Genomic DNA, 20018 nt, shown 5'->3' on the forward strand with positions numbered 1-20018 from the left:
ACGCCCCACTTACCGTGTTGTAAATAGAATAAGCAGCGAGAACGTGGAATAGGGATTGTTGCCTAGAAAAGAAGAAAACTTCCGTTGAAGACGACTGAGTTATTTCACATATTTCTACAATTATGCACTTTAAAAAATAAACAACGGTTTGACTGAAGATAGACAGATAATCTATCTGGACTGTCTACTATTATAATAAAGAAATGGTCCCAAGCTGAATGCAACAATACCCTGTACAGTCTAAATGTGAGGCTAGATAACGTTCATTCTGACGGAAAGAATTTATACCACAATGCACAAAGGGCTTCACCGTTTTTAAAATGTGCTGCCCTCTTTCACTGAACTACTCTCTCCACGAAGTCATCCCACAACAGTGGCTAGCCTGAAGAAGCAGGGAACAGCATTCTGAAGCCTTATTCACAGCTGGGGGCTCCACCCTGCAGGGCTGGGGCCGTGTCCCCCAAGAGGCAGGACAGGCTGTGAATCAGCCTCCAAACTCAGGGCTGCCCCTCCCACAGCCAGGGTCCCAGGGTCCAAGACTCAAGGGTGGAAGTGCGGGTGGCTCCACCCTCACGACCGCTCATCGTCCCCTGACAAAGTGTGTGCTCCCTGTCCCATCACCCTCGGGCTCTGCTGGTCTAGAGGTCCTAGTGCCAAAGAGAGGAGTGTCGCCCCCAGGAGACACAACCATTCCCCGGGACTGGAAGATGAGATGGTCACCCGGCCACTTTGGGCAACAGACAAAAGAGATGACGATACTGAGTGACTGATCCTGGCAACCAGGGGCAATGAGCTGCCGGGACACGGTGGACAGAAGGAAGAGTGTGTCGAGAACACAGAGAACACGGAAGGTGCCTCTTAGTAAAATCAAACCCTGTGATGAGAGTCAGTGGAAAAGTACAACAGTCAAGTCCAGGCAGGACGCTAATAATGGTCCAGACCCCTGAGGAGTAAAGGCTGCAGTCCCTCCACCAGGTGAAGAGCCACGACCAGCTGAGGTACCTGCCGAGGGCAGAGGGAGAACGGATGGGTCGTGGGAAGGTAAATTATGAACCAGCAACGACCACACGCCCAGTACAGAAATGACGGCTGTAACTGTTACGAGGATTTCTTCCTTAGTTTGACATGGACATGTTTGTGTGCATGCATTTTTTTAACGTATTTTCTTCCTTCTCGTTTATCATCTAACATAAGATGTTTAGTAACAGTTGACTTCATATCACAGCATTCAGGTAACAGACTATCAAAGCAGAAGAGTGAGCATCGCCTAGAGACCCTGCATCCTTCTGTGCAGAGGGGCTTAACACAGTCTCAGTCGCAAGCAGAACAGCGGCACCGTGGCAGGCGGAAGTACGGCTTCGTTGTCTTATCTGGAAACTAAGCTGACAGGGGTGCCCTGTGACGGTCAGCTCTGCGCGCCCACCTAGCCAAGCTGCAGCCCGTTATCCAAACCCTAATCTAGGTGTTGCTGTGAAGAAATTTTGTAAATGTAACTGAAATACATAGTCAGTTGAATTTAAATAGGGAAGATTAGCCTAGATAATCAGGGCAACCCTGATTCCACCCGTTAAAAGGCGGTGAGAGCAGATCTGAGGCTTCCCTGAAGAGGAAACTCCTCCCCTGGACAGTGGCTTCAGCTCATCCCCAGAGCAGGCCCTTCCCGATGCCCGCCCTACGGTTTCAAACTTGTCCAGTCCGTCCCTGCAGCTCTGTAAGCCAGCTCCTCCTCGCAATAAACCTCTTCGCTTCCGTCCCTTACTGGTTTCCATTTCTTTGGTTGAACCCTGATATGGAGGTCAGCAAAACTGTACCTTTCATTCATAAACTGCCACAGTCTTTTCATCGCTCATTTTCCTTTTTTTTTCTTTTGTTCCATCAGTGTGTGGAGTCAAGATTATAGGGATATATTGATTACTGACACTGTTCTCAAAAGTAATGCAACCTCTCATTTCTTTTCTAAGAGTTTTAATAAAACTACCACATATTTAAGAATTCTCAGATCATATAATGACTTTGTAGCAATTTTATAGCATCTACTATATGTTAAAGGTTAAAAATTTAAGTTAAATTTGATCCTAAGTTTTATAAAACAGACAAAATGATCTGCCAAAACTTAAAACCTTTAGACCTGGATTCAAATTATAGTCTATACAAGATACTCTAAATACATTTTAAGTTGACAAAGACGATTTATAAATGCTATTCATATTTTATAATATTAAACTTCACTTACTTAACGCCGTATCTGTCCCTGAACATGATATGGTCCCTAAAAGTGCGGTTGACATCAAGGTCTATTTGTCTGATATCAGGTGAACAACCCCGTGCTCTGTGTTTTAATTTCTGAAAAGGAAAAAGAGGGGAAGAAAGCACATTTTTATGGAAGTCAGTTGTCGAAAACCCTACGACAAACAGTAAAACAGTTCTCATTAAAAACCTTTTTCTTTTTTTGATTTAGTAAAGCTATTTCCATGGTTCAAAAATGCAAACAACGTAACAAGGTACACAGTTACAGGTCTCTCTCTGGTCCGTGCCCACATCTCTCCTACTTCCAACCTCTCCCTCCTCCCTCCTCCCACCACCTCTTCTCACCCCATCCTGTCAATAGAGTAGATTTTCATTTTGGTTGGAGACGGATGATTGGGCCAGGCTAACGCTGCAGGTACGCTGCTCACAACTAGGGGCAGACCTCGCCCACCTGTAAGACGGACCACTAGACCCAGTAGAGACAAGCGACAGTGAGATACAATGAAAAGAACAGGAGAAAGGAGTGGGTAAGAGCACCAGCTCAGGAGCCAGGACATCTCACCGTGCAAGAAAAAGCTCAGCAGATCAAGAAAAAGTCGTTCCATGCCCACTGAACTTCCAACTTAAGGAGAGCAATTTATACCACATTTGGAAAGAGAGAGTAAGATGGTGACTGGGAAGGGAAGACTTGGTGAAATGCTGGAGGAATCTCAAACAGTAAAAATAACATTTATGTTATTATTGAACATGATAAGCCTGCAAGTACTGGTGGGCAAGTCCTTTCTTTTGTTGTTGTTACTGTATGATTGGTTTTCACTGAATGGTTCTCTCATGTTAACCAGTCATTGGATAATTTTATTCTACGTAAAGAAAGTCTAAAGTGTAACTGAGAACCACAGTTCTAACATTAGCATGTGCGCTGGGTTGAATAATGTCCCCCTCACCCCGAATTTCTGTCTGCCCAGAACCTGTGAATGGGTCCTGATTTGGAAATGGGGTCTTTCCAGGTGTACTCAAGTTAAGAGGACATACTGGATCAGGGTGGACCCCAAATCCAATGACTAGTATCCCTGTAAGGTGAGACCCAGCAACACAAAGACACACAGGGCAAGGCCACGCGAAGACGGAGGGAGAGGCTGGAGTGATGCAGCCTCAAGCCAAAGAAGGCCAGGGATGCTGGCAAGTGCAGGACGGAGGAAGAGCCAAGGGAGGAGTCTTCCCTGGAGCCTCAAGAGAGAGCACGGTCCTGATGACACCTTGGGTTCAGGCTTCTCTCCCCCAGAACTGCGAGAGAACAAACTTCTGTTGTTTTAAGCCGCTCGGTCCGTGGTACTTTGTTATGGTGGCCTGAGAGAACTACCATAGTATGCTAAATAAGATTTTCTTCTTTCATTAATTAAACAAGTAATTCCTGAGCACCTACTGTATGACAGGTACACTGTCCTAGGTGCTGGGGTTAGATTTCATATATGTTCTCTCAGACAGCATTTTCAACACTGGTTCTAAAGTTATGACATTAAAAGCAAGTATCTAGGAGTGGGAGTGCTGGATTACATGGTAACGACCTTCAGTTCTTTAAGGAACTTCCATACTGTCTTCCATAGTGGCTGCACCAATTTACGTTCCCACCAACAGTGTAGGAGGGTTTCCTTTTCTTCACACCCTTCTCCAGTATTTATCATTTGTGGACTTTTTACTGGTGGCCATTCTGACCTGTGTCAGGTAAACCTAAATGTCCACTGACAGATGACTGAATAAAGACGACGTGGTATGTATGTATGTGTGTATACACACACACACATATAGATACACAATGGAATACTACTCAGTCATAAAAAAGAATGAAATATTGCCATTTGCAGCAACATAGATGGACCTAGAGATTATCATACTAAGTGAAGAAAGTCAGAGAAAGACAAATACTGTTCATTTATATGTGGAATGTAAAATATGATACAAATGAACTTATTTACAAAATAGAAACAGACTCACAGACATAGAAAACAAACTTAATGTTTACCAAAGGGAAAGGGGGTAAAGGGATAAACTAGGAGTTTGCAAATCACAGATAGAAACTGCTACATATAGAACAGATAAACAAGATTCTACTGTATAACACAGGGAACAATATTCACTATCCTGTAATGAACCATATGGAAAAGAATATGAAAAAGAATAGGTATCTCTCTGAATCACTTTGCTGTACACCAGAAACTAACACAACATTATAAATCAACTATACTTTAATTTTAAAAAATTTACAGGAAAAAAAAAAGTAGGTTTTACTTTAGAATTTCAAATTAACAGGCTGGTTCTCAATACTCACACTATAAAGGTCTCTTGTTTCTTCCTTCATTTTAGGGATCTCCAGGAGTAGAGCCCAGACTTCACCTCTGAGCTGGAGTGGGATTCCTTTGTAAATTCTCCTATGAAACTTATTAAAAGAAATATAAATTGAAAGTCACAAACTGACAAAGCTTAGACTAGTCCCTCAAATCAAATGAATTAATATTTGTTAGTTTTTTATTGTCCAATTACTCCCGATAACTGATATGATTTAACATGGCACGTTTGCATCCTTTCATCTCTACTTTTCAGATCTGAACAGGGAGACACACACACACAGAGGAGAGAGTAAACAAGTAAGGAAGTGCTGAGTAAGCCCAGCGTCAGTATGTTCACACACTGCAAAGGTGTTCCTGCAGTGGCACGAAAGCATAGTCAGTGCTCTTTCTTAAGTCTTGAACATCTGATTTACACAGTCCCCCACTGATACAACTGAGCTGTCATACTTTTTCTTCCTTTTGCCTTATACATTTAAAAGGCTCCAAATAGCAAAAGGGTTCTCTTGTGTCAAAGATTCTTCATGGAGGGCAGAGACTCTCTAGAACCTTCTATCACATAATTCAAAGTGACCCAGTCTTCAGCCCCCTACCCACCCCCTCCAACCAACACACACACACACACACACACACACACACACACACTCTTCCCTCTCCTCTTCTCAACTCTTGATAATTTCTTTAGGAAAACTGTCGTCCTTTTCTTAAGTGACACTGACCCTATCTGACCAGACAGAAATAGTGCTGAATCTCCATCAAGAAGCGACATCATCACTTTTGAATGAAATTACATATAAATTATCAGTATCATTAACTCTTGGGTCCTGGAAAGTACAGTTATCGCTCTAGGAATCTTAAGATTCAACATACATCTCCATCTTCTTATAATTATATCTTTTTCCTCAAGGCTAATTACGTATTCAAAATAATATATAAACCCATTATGCTCATTACAAAGTTGTGCATAAGGAAACTTTGAAACTTAAAAGTAGATGAAACTTAAAGGGAAATGATTAAACAAATTATGGCGGAAACTTAAGAAGTGAGTTAAGACTAAGTATGTAGTTACCCTTATGATCAAAGCAATGTATTTAAATAGGGTGGCTAAGAAAACAAGATGCAAGTTCTAGTAACTGAAATGTTGACGAGCTGTGAACTAATAAGCAGAGCTTCAACTTCTACGATTATACTACTTAGATTTTTAAAACTGAAACCTGTAGTAACTAAGCATGATGGAGCTTTAGGAAACTCTAATTATGTGTGATTTTACATGAGTGACAAAGCAGAGTAACTTCTGTGAAACAGTGAATGCTATGAAGGTGATTCAGTTAGATAATTACATACATAAATTTCAGTTTTGTTCCTTTGGTATAGACATAGTATGTTTCAAATTTGAAATTTCAGCAGTGACTAGAAACATGGGCGTTTTAACTCCTGCAGCAGATGTAACTGGAGGAGCACACACAGGAAGCCTGTGTAAACTAGACTCCGCTGCTTCAGCTTTCCCACGCATTGAACATTTACCACCACTAACTGCAAACTCAGTGTGGTTTTTAAAAAAGTGAATTTAAGATTTTTTTTTTCTAAAGACAGTTTATCTATATCCACTTCAAAATCACAAAAAACATAACTTTTTAAAGGAATATCATCCACTAAAAGTTACTTCAAATTATCTCCTGAATTTCTTGAGTAAATATGCTAAAGTGTAATCAACATGAGTATCAGAACGTGGGAAGTACTGCAAGTGTGAGAAGTGAAACTGTGAAGTCACATAAAATACAATGGCAGATAAACAGATAAACTTTGACAGACTTGAAGGATGTTTTCCAATGAATAAAATTAAGAATCACGTGTACACCTTTCACTGTATTGCTTACAAAGACTTTACACATAACTTACTGCTTTCATTCAATTCTGTATTCAACAACTGTACATAAATTACTCTCTACTGTATATCCTAAAGTTAAATCTAGATTTAGAAAAACAAAACAAACATCAGTCAGATTGCCATGATTTAACTAAGAAGAAACAATGGAGAAATTTCAGGTAGAAATAAAAAAGTCATGGTCCCAGTGTTATTCCAGGGCTAAAATGAAAAATGAGGCATGCATGGCAAAAGTTGAAAAAGAAATATTGATACACTGTCATTATCATCAACAGTAACAATTAAAACCAGCTTTTCCTGAGATTTTACTATGTGCAGGAAATTCTAAAACTATTTTTATATATTGTCTCATCTAATCATGTTAACAATTCCATGAAATATTATTATCCCAATTTTACAGATGTTGAAAGTGAATCACAAAAAGATTAAATAACTTGCCCAAAAGTACACACAAGTTATCAGTTAGTAGAAGATACTGATTTTATATGTTATAAAAAACAAAGATCATCTTTCTAACAGTATGGTGTATGTAGTATCCACTGTTCTGCTCACTTGGACTCAGTAAAATAAAATATGTGAAATGGAAAATATTAAGGATATCAAAGAGCAGAAAGCATTAAAATAATGATAATAAAAACTGTACTCAAAACCTAAAAGGCAAATAAAAAGGTATGTATCTGGAATTCAAGCTATGGGAGGTAATGAAATGAAACATGTACAGAAAGTAACATAGCAGAAAAAGAATGAAATTATGAGATCCTAAAATAAGAATTTTAAATTATAATTCCATTTTAACTGGAAGGAATTCAAAGAACAGAGAAATGGCTTGTCTAGGCCAAGAATTCCATCTTCCTAGTCCTACTTCAGGGTATTTCTGCCAAATCACACTGCCTCTTAGAGATTATAACTTTATTAAAGTAGTAGAATGTATCAGTAAAAGGTGATAGCTGGTCATCCCAACTAGTAAATAAACAAAATTCACTCATTCATTCTAAAAAGAAACTTTGTAATGACTTTCTGCTTTGTGGCCAACACTTGATAGGTACTATGGCTACAAACTTGAAAAAGTCCTGTGGCGTTCACAGTGTAGTGGGACAGAGAATCACATAATCACCTAATTATGGACGTACCACCTTCATAATCCAGTCACAGACTACTGCTATCACAGCTGAGCATCACACCCCGGCAGGGAGCCCGGGTGGGAAAGGGGGGCCAGCGGGCACTGCTCTATCTAGGTCTGCGGGGTGATTTCAGGGGGCAGTTGGCCCTGATGGAGGAGGACATGTGAGATTCTAAGGGGAAACCAGAAGACATTTAGGGTAAAGGTGCTGGGGACAAGGGCAGTGAATCTGCTGTGGTGGTCACTTCGTTATTGGTCCAGCACAGTGGGTCTCACTCATCCTGAGACTACGTTAGAGATACTGGAGGAAAGAGGGATGAATTCTGCATGAGAGAGTTAGGAAAGATATCCTTTAGAGAAGATGACAATAAACTCAATATTAAGGATATGCAAAAATTTGCAAGAAAGAAATGAGGGTGGGGGTGAGGGTGGAGGTGACAGTGAGGATAATAATGATTTATTAGGAGCTGAGATACTAATTTCTAGATCAATTTATTTCTCCTAATATTTTTACACTCCTACAGAGGCAGGTAGTATGATTATCATGCCCATTTTACAGATGAGAAAATTAAGACATAGAAAAGGTTAAGTAACTAGCTGGTCACACAAATGATAAACTGAGGAAGAAGAATTGAAATACAGGTAATCTGACTTTATAGATCATAGTCTGAACAACCATGATATAGATTTTAACAACATTTTAATATTCCAACTTGAAAAGTACTACCTTTAAAATTCTGCTACAGTTTTGTTTTATGGATATGATATATAAAGTCTTTAAATAAATAAGGTGGCCTGAAATCTTCCTCTGTTTCCAGGATCTCTTCACGTGCCAATAAAACCAGTCTATTTCAGTCACACAGGTATATTTTTAAAATTCATCAACTAAAAAAAAAAAAAAAAAATCCACCAACTGACCTAATGTTTTCAACACATCTTCCCAACCTCAGTGATTTCAAAACATGAATAAATGTACCAGTGCCCATGATCATGGTGCCAGTGAGTATACCTGTCAGCCTGGCAAGTTTGGCTCAATTTCGTGGGACTTTCATAACAGCAAGCATTCGCCATGAAACAAAAGCTCCCTCTCTGAGATGCTTGTGCTCTTCCTGGCCTCTCTGTGTCCTTCAATCACCCCTGCTCCACTGGTCCCTACGTCTCTGCCTCCAAATAGACAAGAGTCTCCTGAGTTTGGATCTGAAAAAGTCTTAAACCATCCACAAGGCCCTCTGTCTCTTAGGACCGCATTCTATTCCCTTCTGACCTTTTACTGACAGACATCAAAGGGGGCAGCTAGCAAAAAGATGGTGCAATAAACAAGCCCTGACATCTGGACATAGGAGCCCTTGACGGTCACTAATAAACACCTTGAAAAACTGATTTTTAAAGGTTGTGCCTCCATTTTCGCGTCAGTAAAATCAAGTGTTGGCTAATACGAGTCTATTAGTTATCTGACCAACAAAGGTCCATTCAGTTATTTGCCTCAAGAAAAAAATATGTTTATCTGTAGTAGGAACTCTGCAGTGACAGAACTTAGACACAATTATATCATGACTAGTTAAATCAGAACAGCCTCCACTTAGCAGACAGAACTTCATCTCTCCATTTAATAGACTGATTATATTTTAAAAATACAGTATGGCTGTACATAGAGGGCAGTCACTGTGAAAACACACAGGTAATCAATCTTAATGGCAATTTTTTTCATTGAAGTTTGTATTCAAAAAACCCAAATATTCTCTATCAGAGCTATATTTTAATTTCAAGATATTTTAAGATATTTCTTTGTACTCCTACCACATAAGTACAGAGTCTGTTGAGAGAAAACTTTTATCTCCCCTTGGAAGAGAAGAAAAATACATACTATTTTTTACTTCAATGCAATTTAAAGCTGGGTCTGAACTGAAAGCAGTAATCCTTTTAGAAGGTGCATTCTGTTTCATACCAGACTTGACCATATGTATATCATCAAATAATTCTAGCATTATAGTTGTGGGAAAGTGCTTTAAAATTATACCCCAAAGAAAGAGCTTTATTAAAATCTCTCTTACCGGGAAGTACAGTAGCCAGAGTTGCTGTCAGGAGAACAAGGGGAACTGCTCATTTTCACAGGGGCTTATATACTTTCACAGACACACGTGCACCAGAGGACAGAAAGCCATGTAATTCTACAAGCACTTCATTAGACTGAAGCTGAGATTAAAGCACAGATGCCATGCATCGAAATGCATCCTGCAATTAGCACATGAGCGATCTTTCCACAGAGACGGCAGGCGGAGCAGCTGTCAGCTCAGGGCAGCCAAGAGGAGCACGAGCTAAGCGAGAACACGGGTGTCGTGACCAACATCCCACCCTGAGGTGCTTCCTGAAACACCTCAATGCAGTCAGCAGCCCGAGAGGAGCTCACTCCTGATGAAAATAAAACAGCAAGAGTCTAACAGACTTTAAATAAGGATATTTAGGGTGCTCAAAAAGACAAGTGACATTAGTCCTGTGAGATTCCCCGTGACAAACAGATTTTCATGGTTGAACAAGTGTCACACAATTTAAGGTCCCTCAAAAATTTCTACCACGTTGTAATATTAAAGACACTGCGGAGGCCTGGAGTAGAGAAACCTTGCTGACCTCTGTTTAGCTTTAATTTTTCCCAACTTTATTTCTCATGTAATAATAAAAGTTACTGACTGCATATTAAGTACAGGCACTATTCTTTGTGCATCACATGAATTAGCTTATTTAATCCTCAAAACAACTCTTTGAGGGAGGTATTAAGAGATAAGTAAACTAAGGCAGGAAGAGGTTAAACACCTTCCCCCAGGTCACACTGCTTGTAACGTGGCAGACTCGGGGTCCAAAGCTAGGATGGTCCGTTGCTTAACCATCAGGCAATACTGCTTCTATGTAACACCTGTTAGACCCCAAGGAACTGATGCTGCCTGGAATTCTTGGTAAATGCTGATTTATAACCATCTGTATCTATGTAAAAAGGAAAACAATTGCGCAGGAAGCAAGTGTGAGGAAACAGACCAAAAATTCTAAGAGTTACACTCAACTGTGCTTTGCTATAGGATTATGGAAGATTTCTTTTTTCCTTTAAACTTTTTTTTATTGTCCAACCTTCCCTCAAAAAACTAACAGTGGTGGTTAACATTATTCAGTGCTTCCTATATGCAAAGTGCAGTGCCAAGTGCCTTACCTGCATGAAATCATTAAATTTTCATCTCTTGGAAAAGGGTTTTATCTTTTCCGTTTTACTGATGAGGAAACCAAGGCTTAGATGTCAGCAGCTCTCAAAGCACAGGCCATGAGGTCAAAAACTATTTTCATAATGATATTAAAATGTCATTTGCCTTTTTCACCGCCTTGACTTTCGCACCAAGAGCAGGAAAGCAATGGTGGTGAAGCTCCCGGCGCCAGAACACGAACGAAGCCACAGTTCTCTCTGCTCATAGTTTACAAAAGAAGTCGGTGCACTTAAGAAAGCCCAAGTGTCTTCACCCTTGATCCTGCACACGTCTTGCTAACAGTCTGGGTGACGAGACGGGACGCACACACGGCACCGTGCCACACACAGAAGGACAGGGCTGGCCTCAGGAAAGAGCATTTACGCGGCTGTCTGTATCATGATCTGAGCCGAGCGCGTTTTCCGCGGCGCACTGCTGTTACTGGAAAGGAAGACGGACCAACCAACTACGGTTGCTGAGACTTTGGTATTTAGGAGATATTTTCTCAAAAATAAACGAAGTAAGCCTGTCACTTTAAGGAAAATAACTGACTTATTTGTTGCCACTGTTAACATTTTCCCTTTCAAGCAAAAGTTAGAATTTTGGAAAGCCTGTACCACTAGAAGCTTGACAATATTTAAAGACTGACAAAGACTGGCATTCATATTAATAAGTGTGTGTGTTTTTAAAAACTGGTTTAAAACAGCACAAACTCAACACAGGAAAGACTTCAGGGGAGGTCAGCCAGAAGCTTCTGGACAAGGAGAGTGCTCCTGCTCCAGAGAAAGCTTTCCGAGGCCAGCCCCTCGCTCCTCCTGGGTGATGTGACAGGTGGATTTGAAGCCTGGAATAAATGCAGCAATTCTGACCCTAAAGGGAAGCCGACCCCAACATAAGGCTGACAGCACTGCAGAGAAGACGGATGGGAAGAAACCACATCACAGGCAGCCTAACCAACGCCGAACTCAATCACTCCTGGAACCAATCTCCCTCTGGACTGTCCCATACATCCAATCTGAACTGGGTATTCTGTTACAACAAAAAGACTCCATATTTGAGGCATTCGACTAAATTAAATTAAACTTACTTTTTTAAAAAAAAGATATGAATGTAATACTCTTATAATTAAAGAGGAGCTTCTAGTGGGAAAATCTACATTAAATTTGTATAGTTTCATAAGGAAGGAACATTTTTAATTACCTTTTCAGTGTTCTTGTATTTTTCCCATCCTTTTAGCATTTTCAACCATTTAGTAGTTCTTTCAATTTCCAGGTGCTTTTGCTAAAATAAAATTGAAATTCATTGTTACTGTTTGTTTGAGGCTTCTTAAGAATTACCAAAAAAAAAAAAATGTCAAAATGCTGTTGAAAAACGGACTACTAAAAAAGTTATGCTATATTAGACAGCAAATACCCTAACATTTAAAAAAAGTTGGATAACTGATTACATTTGCATCAACAGTATTCCTTAAAGTTATGACATATAGATGTTCCACTGGGGTAGGCAAAGAAAAAGGAATCCTGTATTTTCTAACATTCAAAAATTAATCTCTGAAAACCCTGTGTATTCTACAAATTTAAGCCAAAAGGAAACTTTTTAATATTTTAAAATATTTTTATGAAGCAACAAAAACACAACTTCAAAATTCCATTCTCTTCTTTCACATTTTACTAAATTCTGGCATCTTAATGTTTTCAGTGACAAAGGTGGTTTTTATAAAGGAGAACTGGGTATTTATTTCTGGAGAGATTATTATATAAGTAGCACTATGCTAGTAAAAAGTTGTACAAAAATAAGCAACAGTTGCTGCCCTAAAGAAAATTCCCCATCTGCTAAGGGCACCTGACGGAGCATACAGTGCTGTGGCCGGTGCTGCGGCCGAGAGGCGGAGAGGGTGACCCCAAGTGCTGGCAGAGGGAGCAGTCAATCCCACTCAGGGCCGTCAGACGGGCCTGAACGAAGACCTGGACGATGATGAGGGCTCTGACCTGGAAGGAGCACTCCGAGAAGCAGGGACAGGCATACTGCTCAGCCAGCTCAGCACCGCAGGGGCTAAAGAAACAGCATGAGGAACCTAGGCTGAACGCACCGGCAGGTGCCGGATGTCACACTAAATTCAGATTTGGGGCAAAGCTGGGGAACGGGGAAGGTGGTAGAGAAAATGCGTCTTCCTTGCTTCTTTGGTTTCCAGGAGAAAGGCTAGTTTTCCTAAGCGCTTGGGCCCTCTCACTCACTCCTAAGGCAGCAGAGTGACCTACCTGATTTGTAAATTTCGAAAAGAACTGGCCAAGAACAGCCCTCTGTTCCTTTACTTTGGGAGCCCAGCTAGCCTTGAAAGCACATTTGCACCCCGTCCTTTCAGGCAGGAAAAAACACCCTCTTCAGTCGGTAAGTCTGGGTGATCCCTCTGCCCGGGCCCAGGCGAGTCTGTCTGTCCCCTCCTGGGCCCGCAGGGCCGCCCCCCCTGCCACGCCCACCTGCTCCCACGATGCCGAGATGTCCGCTGCCCCCCACCACCCGGGACGGTGTGGGCGGAGCACACACCTAACCCCCACCTGTTCCCCGGCACAAAACCGACAGAACGCCTCCCTACAAGCGAGCAGAGATTCTGCTATTTTGGTAATTCTCCTCGACCCCAGCATTTCCTTTTCTGAAGGCCTCTGTAAGCGTAGTAAGTGTATGTAAAAAGCAAGGAAATGGAAGACTACACAACAAAGAAAATCGTTCTGAAGATACATTTTGTGCTCAAAAAATGTATGCTCATTACACCCCTATGAGATAGGTATAATCTCCCCCACTCTACAGACAAGGAAACAGAGGCACACAGGGGTTTAATCAACTTATCCGAGTCCCCCTTCTCGTAAGTTCAAGGCCAGCCAGCTAGACTCCAGAACCCGCACCAGCTCCTACTCTGCTTCCACCGCACCCCTGCTTCGGTCCGGGGACCGCAGCTCCTGGGTGAAAGGCGGCTCCTCGCTGACCGTCTTCAGCCCAGCCTCAGACAGACAGACAGACAGCACCGGACCGCCACCACCAGCTTCAGATTCAAAGGAAACACTAAAATCCCAAAGAAAACCCTGAATTTAGGAAAAGATTCCCACCAAGAATGTTTTCATAGAATTTTATTTTGGCGTCTTCTTCAAACTCCTTAATTACTTATTAACTCTTTCTAAAAACTTTGATGGGTTTTTCTTAATCAAAGATGATCACCTGCGAGCAAAAGATATTCTGTCATGATTCTCATTTTTCAAAAGGTTAAGCATATTCTTCATTATATTAAGTGATAAAATGTTACAGATGGTTTCAGAAATCTGTTTAATTTTAAAACTCAGTGGGGCACTGAAATCTAATTAATGTTTCTGTTAAATGTGACTGTAGAGAAGGCCAAGCTGTGAAAAGTTAAGACTGATCCAGGATGCCATTTGGTACTTTCCTGTTCGTCTGCACTTCCTCCTCCGACTTCTTCAAAGTGTAATCCCTCTCTCCACCAACCGGAAAACACCAAAGAATTCAAGCCAACCCCGGAGTACAGTAACATACACTGTGCCGGGAAAACCCTGCTGAGATGCAGCAGTCTTTCATGTCTATGACTATTAAATCATCAATGACTCACTTTAAGAAGTAGCTATTTTTTCTTAAGGCACTTTTTTTTTTCTACTTCTAATGCTTTTCATATACAGAGAGAGTTATTTTAAATGCTACACATTCTCATGTGCAGGGACAAAAAACACGAATGATTTTAAGAATCATTAAGTATTCTTTTCTTTCCCCTACAGCGAATTTTAAAAAAGAGAAAAAAAGATGCACCTTGGAAAAAGCTCTCAGGCTATAGGATTTTAAAATTCCACATCAGTAGTTCCATAAGGTTTAAGTGTTAACGCTATAATGCTGCCAGATCAACTACACCAGACATGAACGTACGTAAATGTCTTTTTTCCCCACCCATGCATCTATAATAAATGGGTAAAATATACTTTAACATCAAACATGTTACAGCTTAACTATTCCAGAATTTATTCTGAAGTAAGAAGTAACTGAAAACACACGTGACAAATGTGAACTTAAGCACTCTAGAAAAATGGGATAAGGAACACCATCTTCTATGGACTCAGTAACACCAAGACAAACTAGAATTTAACAGCAAGTTAGTCTCGATGGAGAAGTTCAGCAGACAGCTTCCAGCACAACACACCCAAAACGACTTCCCTACACATGTGGCTCTGACTTTCCCTTCCCTAATGTGAATTAACAGCACCACACCCGCCAAGCCAACCAACGGAGAACCTTAGGTTGTTTTCAGTCTTCCTTTATCTTCCTCCCACGCCCATTCGACACTCTGCTGCTTCCATCCATGTCTCCTGCTTCGGCAACCCTAATCCCTAGATGAAGGCAGTAACTCCTCACAGGGAGCCCGCCTGTCTTCAATCCAACCTCCACGCTGCTATGGCTTTCTAAATGGGTCCCAGGGTAAAATCTTTCAGTGGCTACACGTTACCTACAAATAAAGTTCTAATCTCTACATGGATAACCCTTCACAATATGGCCCAAACTCACCTTCCAGTTTCACTTCCTGTTACTTTTATGATCTGGCCACCTTGAACTGTTTGTCTGATCTGATGGTGGTAAAATGGTGTGATGGGTTTTTTTCTATGATTCTTTCTATATTATTAACTGATATTTTTCTATTAAAAAGTTTTTTCTTTTGAGTCCCTCATTTTTAATTGTCACTATGGTATAAAGGCCTATTTCATTCAGTGTCTTATAATCTATTATTATTATCATCATTCTTTTTGAAGCTCAAACTGCCCCAAATTTGGCTGGACTGCCTCATATTTGGAGACTTCCCCCTTTCAAATAGATCCTTTAGACATGCCCGATATGGCACAAAATAATTCAGACTCACTTTTGACCTAGATCAGCCATTCCTTTAAGAAACAGTGTTCTCTTTAATGGGGAATGGTATTCAAAAGCTAAGGTCTGGGTACTAGACGTGTTCATTATTGCAATTTTAAAAATCATACAGGAGGACCCCAGTGCAAGAAGATTCTGCTCCCCTGAGAATGTGAGAACAACATGTATCAAAAGGAGAACGATGCAGACGTTTACTCTCCGCCCAGCATTCCCTCTGCTCTCTCCCCATTACCTCCACTGAGGACAAAAACAGTACACTGTTGTGTATTTCATTCCCCACAGGAGCTGTTTTCAGGAAAGGACTAAACTTCTGAAGTTTATGATCTGATACCTGACTGTCTAAAATTGGTATTTCCTCCAGCTCAGGACTGGCCCTCCTACTGGGGCAAGGAGGGTGTCAGGATCAAAAATGGGACCAGTGTCGTCCTTGTTGCCTCTCGTGATCTGAGACCACACTTCAACCCTCTGCAGGACCAGCTGAAGAGTAAGCACTTACGAACGGCTGCAGCACCCACATCGTATGAACTTGCCCGGCAGTGGGTCCAATGGTCCTCCCCCACCAACACGATTAACAACCCAGACGGTAAAGGCTAAACATATACAATGCAGGATGGATACTAAACAGCCTTCTCTTCTAGAATAAGAAACCTTAGAACTTCACCGAAGTTCAAGTGTTCAGATGTTTTTTGACTATTAGGATGTGTGCCTGGGGATAAAGCTGGCCCAAGTCACGCAGGCCTGGACCTCGCCAGCAGAGGTCAGGAGAGGATGAGAAGTGCAAGCAGCAAAGGGTCGTGTTCTGACAGAACGACGACACTGCAAAGTCTATCTGTCACGTATTCTGAGTAAGATTTCACACCACATAAAATTAAGACACAGTTTTTAAAGATTTGAATAGGATCCAATATTCCGTTAAGCATGCAAAATACTGCACTGCAAAAAGGCGTAGCTGGATCCATGGAAATTCATGGCTTTATGTAGCCTTTCCTCCTTATTAAAAACATCAATAAGCTCAAAGAAACAATATAATCCACTGTTAATAGTGTTCTCTGCAGAGTAAACTAAGTGTGTTTGTTTATTTGTTTAAGTGCCTGTTCTGCCCAGAGCCCTCTGCAAAAATCAACACCAATCATCTGATGAGCAACTGCCTCCTCCCATTCCTATTTTAAACAGAGAATTGTCTTCAGCAAAAACAGAAAGAACAACCCTGGCAGAGCTGGAACCAAGGCCACGATGACTTGACCAGCCATCAGTGAACAAGTCTTCCCAAACGGCAAGAAGCACGTGCGGCCCCGTGCGGCGGACAGTCCGCGAAGACTCAGAAACTCAGAAACGCGCGTGCGCTTCAGCAAGGTGATCGTCTCCACTGGTTCCGCTCCATGAGGCAACACGTGGAGAATTTTGTTTCAGTTTCCGAGAGCTGGCCGACCGCGGCCATCGGGACCAGGCAGCCACTGAAGAATATAAGCACTAAACTGAAACGAGAAAAACTGGGGGAAATCCTGGCAAACCGTGGCGTCTCTAGCCTCAGGCTGCTCGTCACCAGCTCCGAAGGAAGCAGGCTGCGCCAGCAGGCGCGCGCTGGGCGTCCCCGCACCGGAGGCACAGACCACCCCGTCCGCGGCCTCGGAGCCCCGCCCCGCACCGCCCCGCACCGCCCCGCCCCGCCCCGCCCCTGCCCGGAGAACGCCGGCAGGTGAATATAAGATTACGTCTTCGTGTTAAATTATCGAGGTGTGCATGTCATTTTTTACTGATTTCCTATTATATTAAAATCTCTACAGTAAACAACTAATAACTGTAACTTTAATTGCAGTGGGTAAGAGGTCTTTTACTGTACAGGCAAGTCTCTTAAAAAACAAAAAAATAAAAAATAACCTCCCTCAAGCACGCATCCTCCCCTACCTTTTGTCTCGTATTTCTTCTTTTCTTTAGCATCGCATTTCTTGAATCATCTATACTACTGGTTCCCAGGCATTTGAATTTTCTGGACCAGTAAAGCATTTTGAAGGGGGGTAAGGAGGTGGCATTGGAGAGAGAAGTCAATACTGGGTTCCCAGCGTGTTATTTTGCCAATATGGATGTCTTTTGTTAAAAGATACCTTCCAACTCTTCTCTCCCTAATTTCTCAACTAAAGCACATTGTCAAAAAGAACAGAGGACCAGCTCCACCAGCCCTCACCCCACACGGGCAGCAAAACGACACTGACCGTACGGTCACCTGGCGGGTCCCTTGTTATGAGGCATGTTCTGCCCTAGGTTCTGGGGACACGAGTGAACACAGCAGATGAAACCCCCCTCACAGAGGTTACATCCTAGTGAGGAAACAAACAAAATAAAGATACAAATAAAATACTTAGTATGTGAAATAGTGTTAGTGCTGAAGGAAAAATAAAGGAGGGGGTAGAATTAGCATGTGATGGGGGAGGGGGGCTGCCAGGACGGGTCTCTCTCTGAGGGAGACACTTGAGTAAATACCTGAAGGAGAGGAGGGGCCGCGCCGGGTACCTCGGGGTGGGGGGAGGGCTCCCAGGAGAGGAAGCCGCAGGGCGAAGGCCTGGAGGAGGACCGTGGCAGGCGCGGCCAGGGAACTCGGAGGAGGCCAGAAGTGAGCAAGCGAAGGGGGAGCAGGAGATGAGAGGGGAGACTAACAGAAACTAGGTCACAGGGGGCTCTGAGGTCAATCTAAGGACCTTCCCATTGACCATGGAGAAAGACCGTGGATAAGCCAGCATGTTCCCATTAGGAGTGGCATGACCCTACTATTTTAACTGGATCAGTCTGGCTCTTTGGGTGAACAGACAGACTGGGGAGAAGGGAGGACCAGGGCAGGGGCAGGAGCTGGAAGCCCCACAAGACAAGTCACCTCGGGCCAGGAGGCAGAGCAGAGCTGCTGGGAGGGCCTCACAGTGAACCTCCCTGAAGGCCCAGCTCCCAGGACTACGAGGGACACGGTGTGGATGTGAAAGGAGGAAGACAGACAGACAGACGACTCACAAGTTTTTAGACTGAAAACTGGAAGGGTAGGGCTCCCATGGGCTGAGATGGGCAGGTTTGTTCACAGAATGGATTTGAAGAGAACAACAAAAGCCCAGTTCGGACATTTATTAGACACTAAAGTGTACAGAGTAAGTCAGACTCCGAAGTCTAGACACTGAAATGGACTGACAAGGACATGCAAGTCGGGCAGCTGGCATTTAAAGTAGAAAGACTGGATGGGATCACCCAGGAGGAAGTAGACAGGAAGCAGCAGTTTCGGGCCTGAGCCGCGAGGCACCCTATGAAGGAGAAAGATCAGGGAGATGAGCAGGACCAAGCAGAGCGGGAAGAACACGTGGGGAGTGGGTCCTGAAGGCCAAGAAAAGAGTACGTGTCAGCTGGGGACACCAACCAACCACCTCGCATGTGCTGGGGAGTCCCTGGGAACTGACTCCTTGGCGGAACAACACAGAAATAAGAACGGAGAACAAAGAAGCAAGAACATCAGCTGAGAGAGGACAGGGAAGGGCTTACTGGAGGTTTGGGAAGAGAAGGGAACGTGGCACTAGTTAAAATGGGAGCAGAAATCCACTAGGAAGAAATGGTATCGTGTCCAGGCAGCATGAACGTCCAGCCACAGTCCGTGATCATGAACTTAACGTAAACCCACGCACCGTGGTTGAGAGTCTTTCCCCAGCTGCGCTGAGCCATGCAGGCGCAGGCACTGCAGCGGCAGAAAGCTTCGCCCAGAAGGAGCGACAAGGGTGAGGAGGTGGGGGTGCCGGCCTGCAGCGGAGCGCAGCTGGGAGAGAGGGGAGGAAGGCACGAGTGTGCCACGGGGCGTGGAGCAGTGGTGGGATCCAAAAGGGCCCAAGGATGAGCGAAGTCAGGGCACCAGCAGAGGGGTAATGGTCAGAGGGGGAGACAAAGAAATCCCTGTGTCCCCATTTCAAAGTTCACTGGAGGCAGGACAGAGAAGATGCTGTCATCTGTCACTTCCTTCTCCTTCATCCCTGAGCCGCAGAGATCCCCCCTTCTCCACCACCAGCACTGCCACTGCATGTCACGGACACCCTGCTCCCGAAAGCCACCATCACCTCCCACCTCCTGTCTCAAGGGACCGTCCTCTGGTCCTGCACCAACAGTGAGCGTCTCAAAGGCAGAACCTGTCTTATCTGATCCTGACGTTCCAGGCAGCACCTACATTTCAGACCAGCACTTGATACACAGTTGCTGAGGAGTAATATCACTTACATTCCTGTGCCAAAACATCCGTTACAATACCGAGAGAGAATGAGGCAGGCACAGGA

General features: G+C 43.0%; 1 protein-coding gene across 5 annotated transcripts in view; it reads right to left on the reverse strand.

The window, feature by feature from the left end:
- USP6NL (USP6 N-terminal like) overlaps positions 1 to 20018 on the reverse strand; it is a 132560-nt gene that overhangs the window by 23722 nt on the left and 88820 nt on the right. For all 5 annotated transcript variants that reach the window (XM_032473660.1, XM_032473661.1, XM_014558447.2 and 2 more), the window contains 4 exons: positions 12019 to 12099; positions 4574 to 4681; positions 2234 to 2343; positions 14 to 62 (listed from right to left, as the gene is read on the reverse strand). In XM_032473660.1, coding sequence (XP_032329551.1) covers positions 14 to 62; positions 2234 to 2343; positions 4574 to 4681; positions 12019 to 12099 — 348 coding nt within the window. The remainder of the gene's footprint in view (positions 1 to 13; positions 63 to 2233; positions 2344 to 4573; positions 4682 to 12018; positions 12100 to 20018) is intronic.

The sequence above is a fragment of the Camelus ferus genome, chromosome 35, assembly GCF_009834535.1.
Source record: "Camelus ferus isolate YT-003-E chromosome 35, BCGSAC_Cfer_1.0, whole genome shotgun sequence".
Classification (NCBI taxonomy): domain Eukaryota; kingdom Metazoa; phylum Chordata; class Mammalia; order Artiodactyla; family Camelidae; genus Camelus; species Camelus ferus.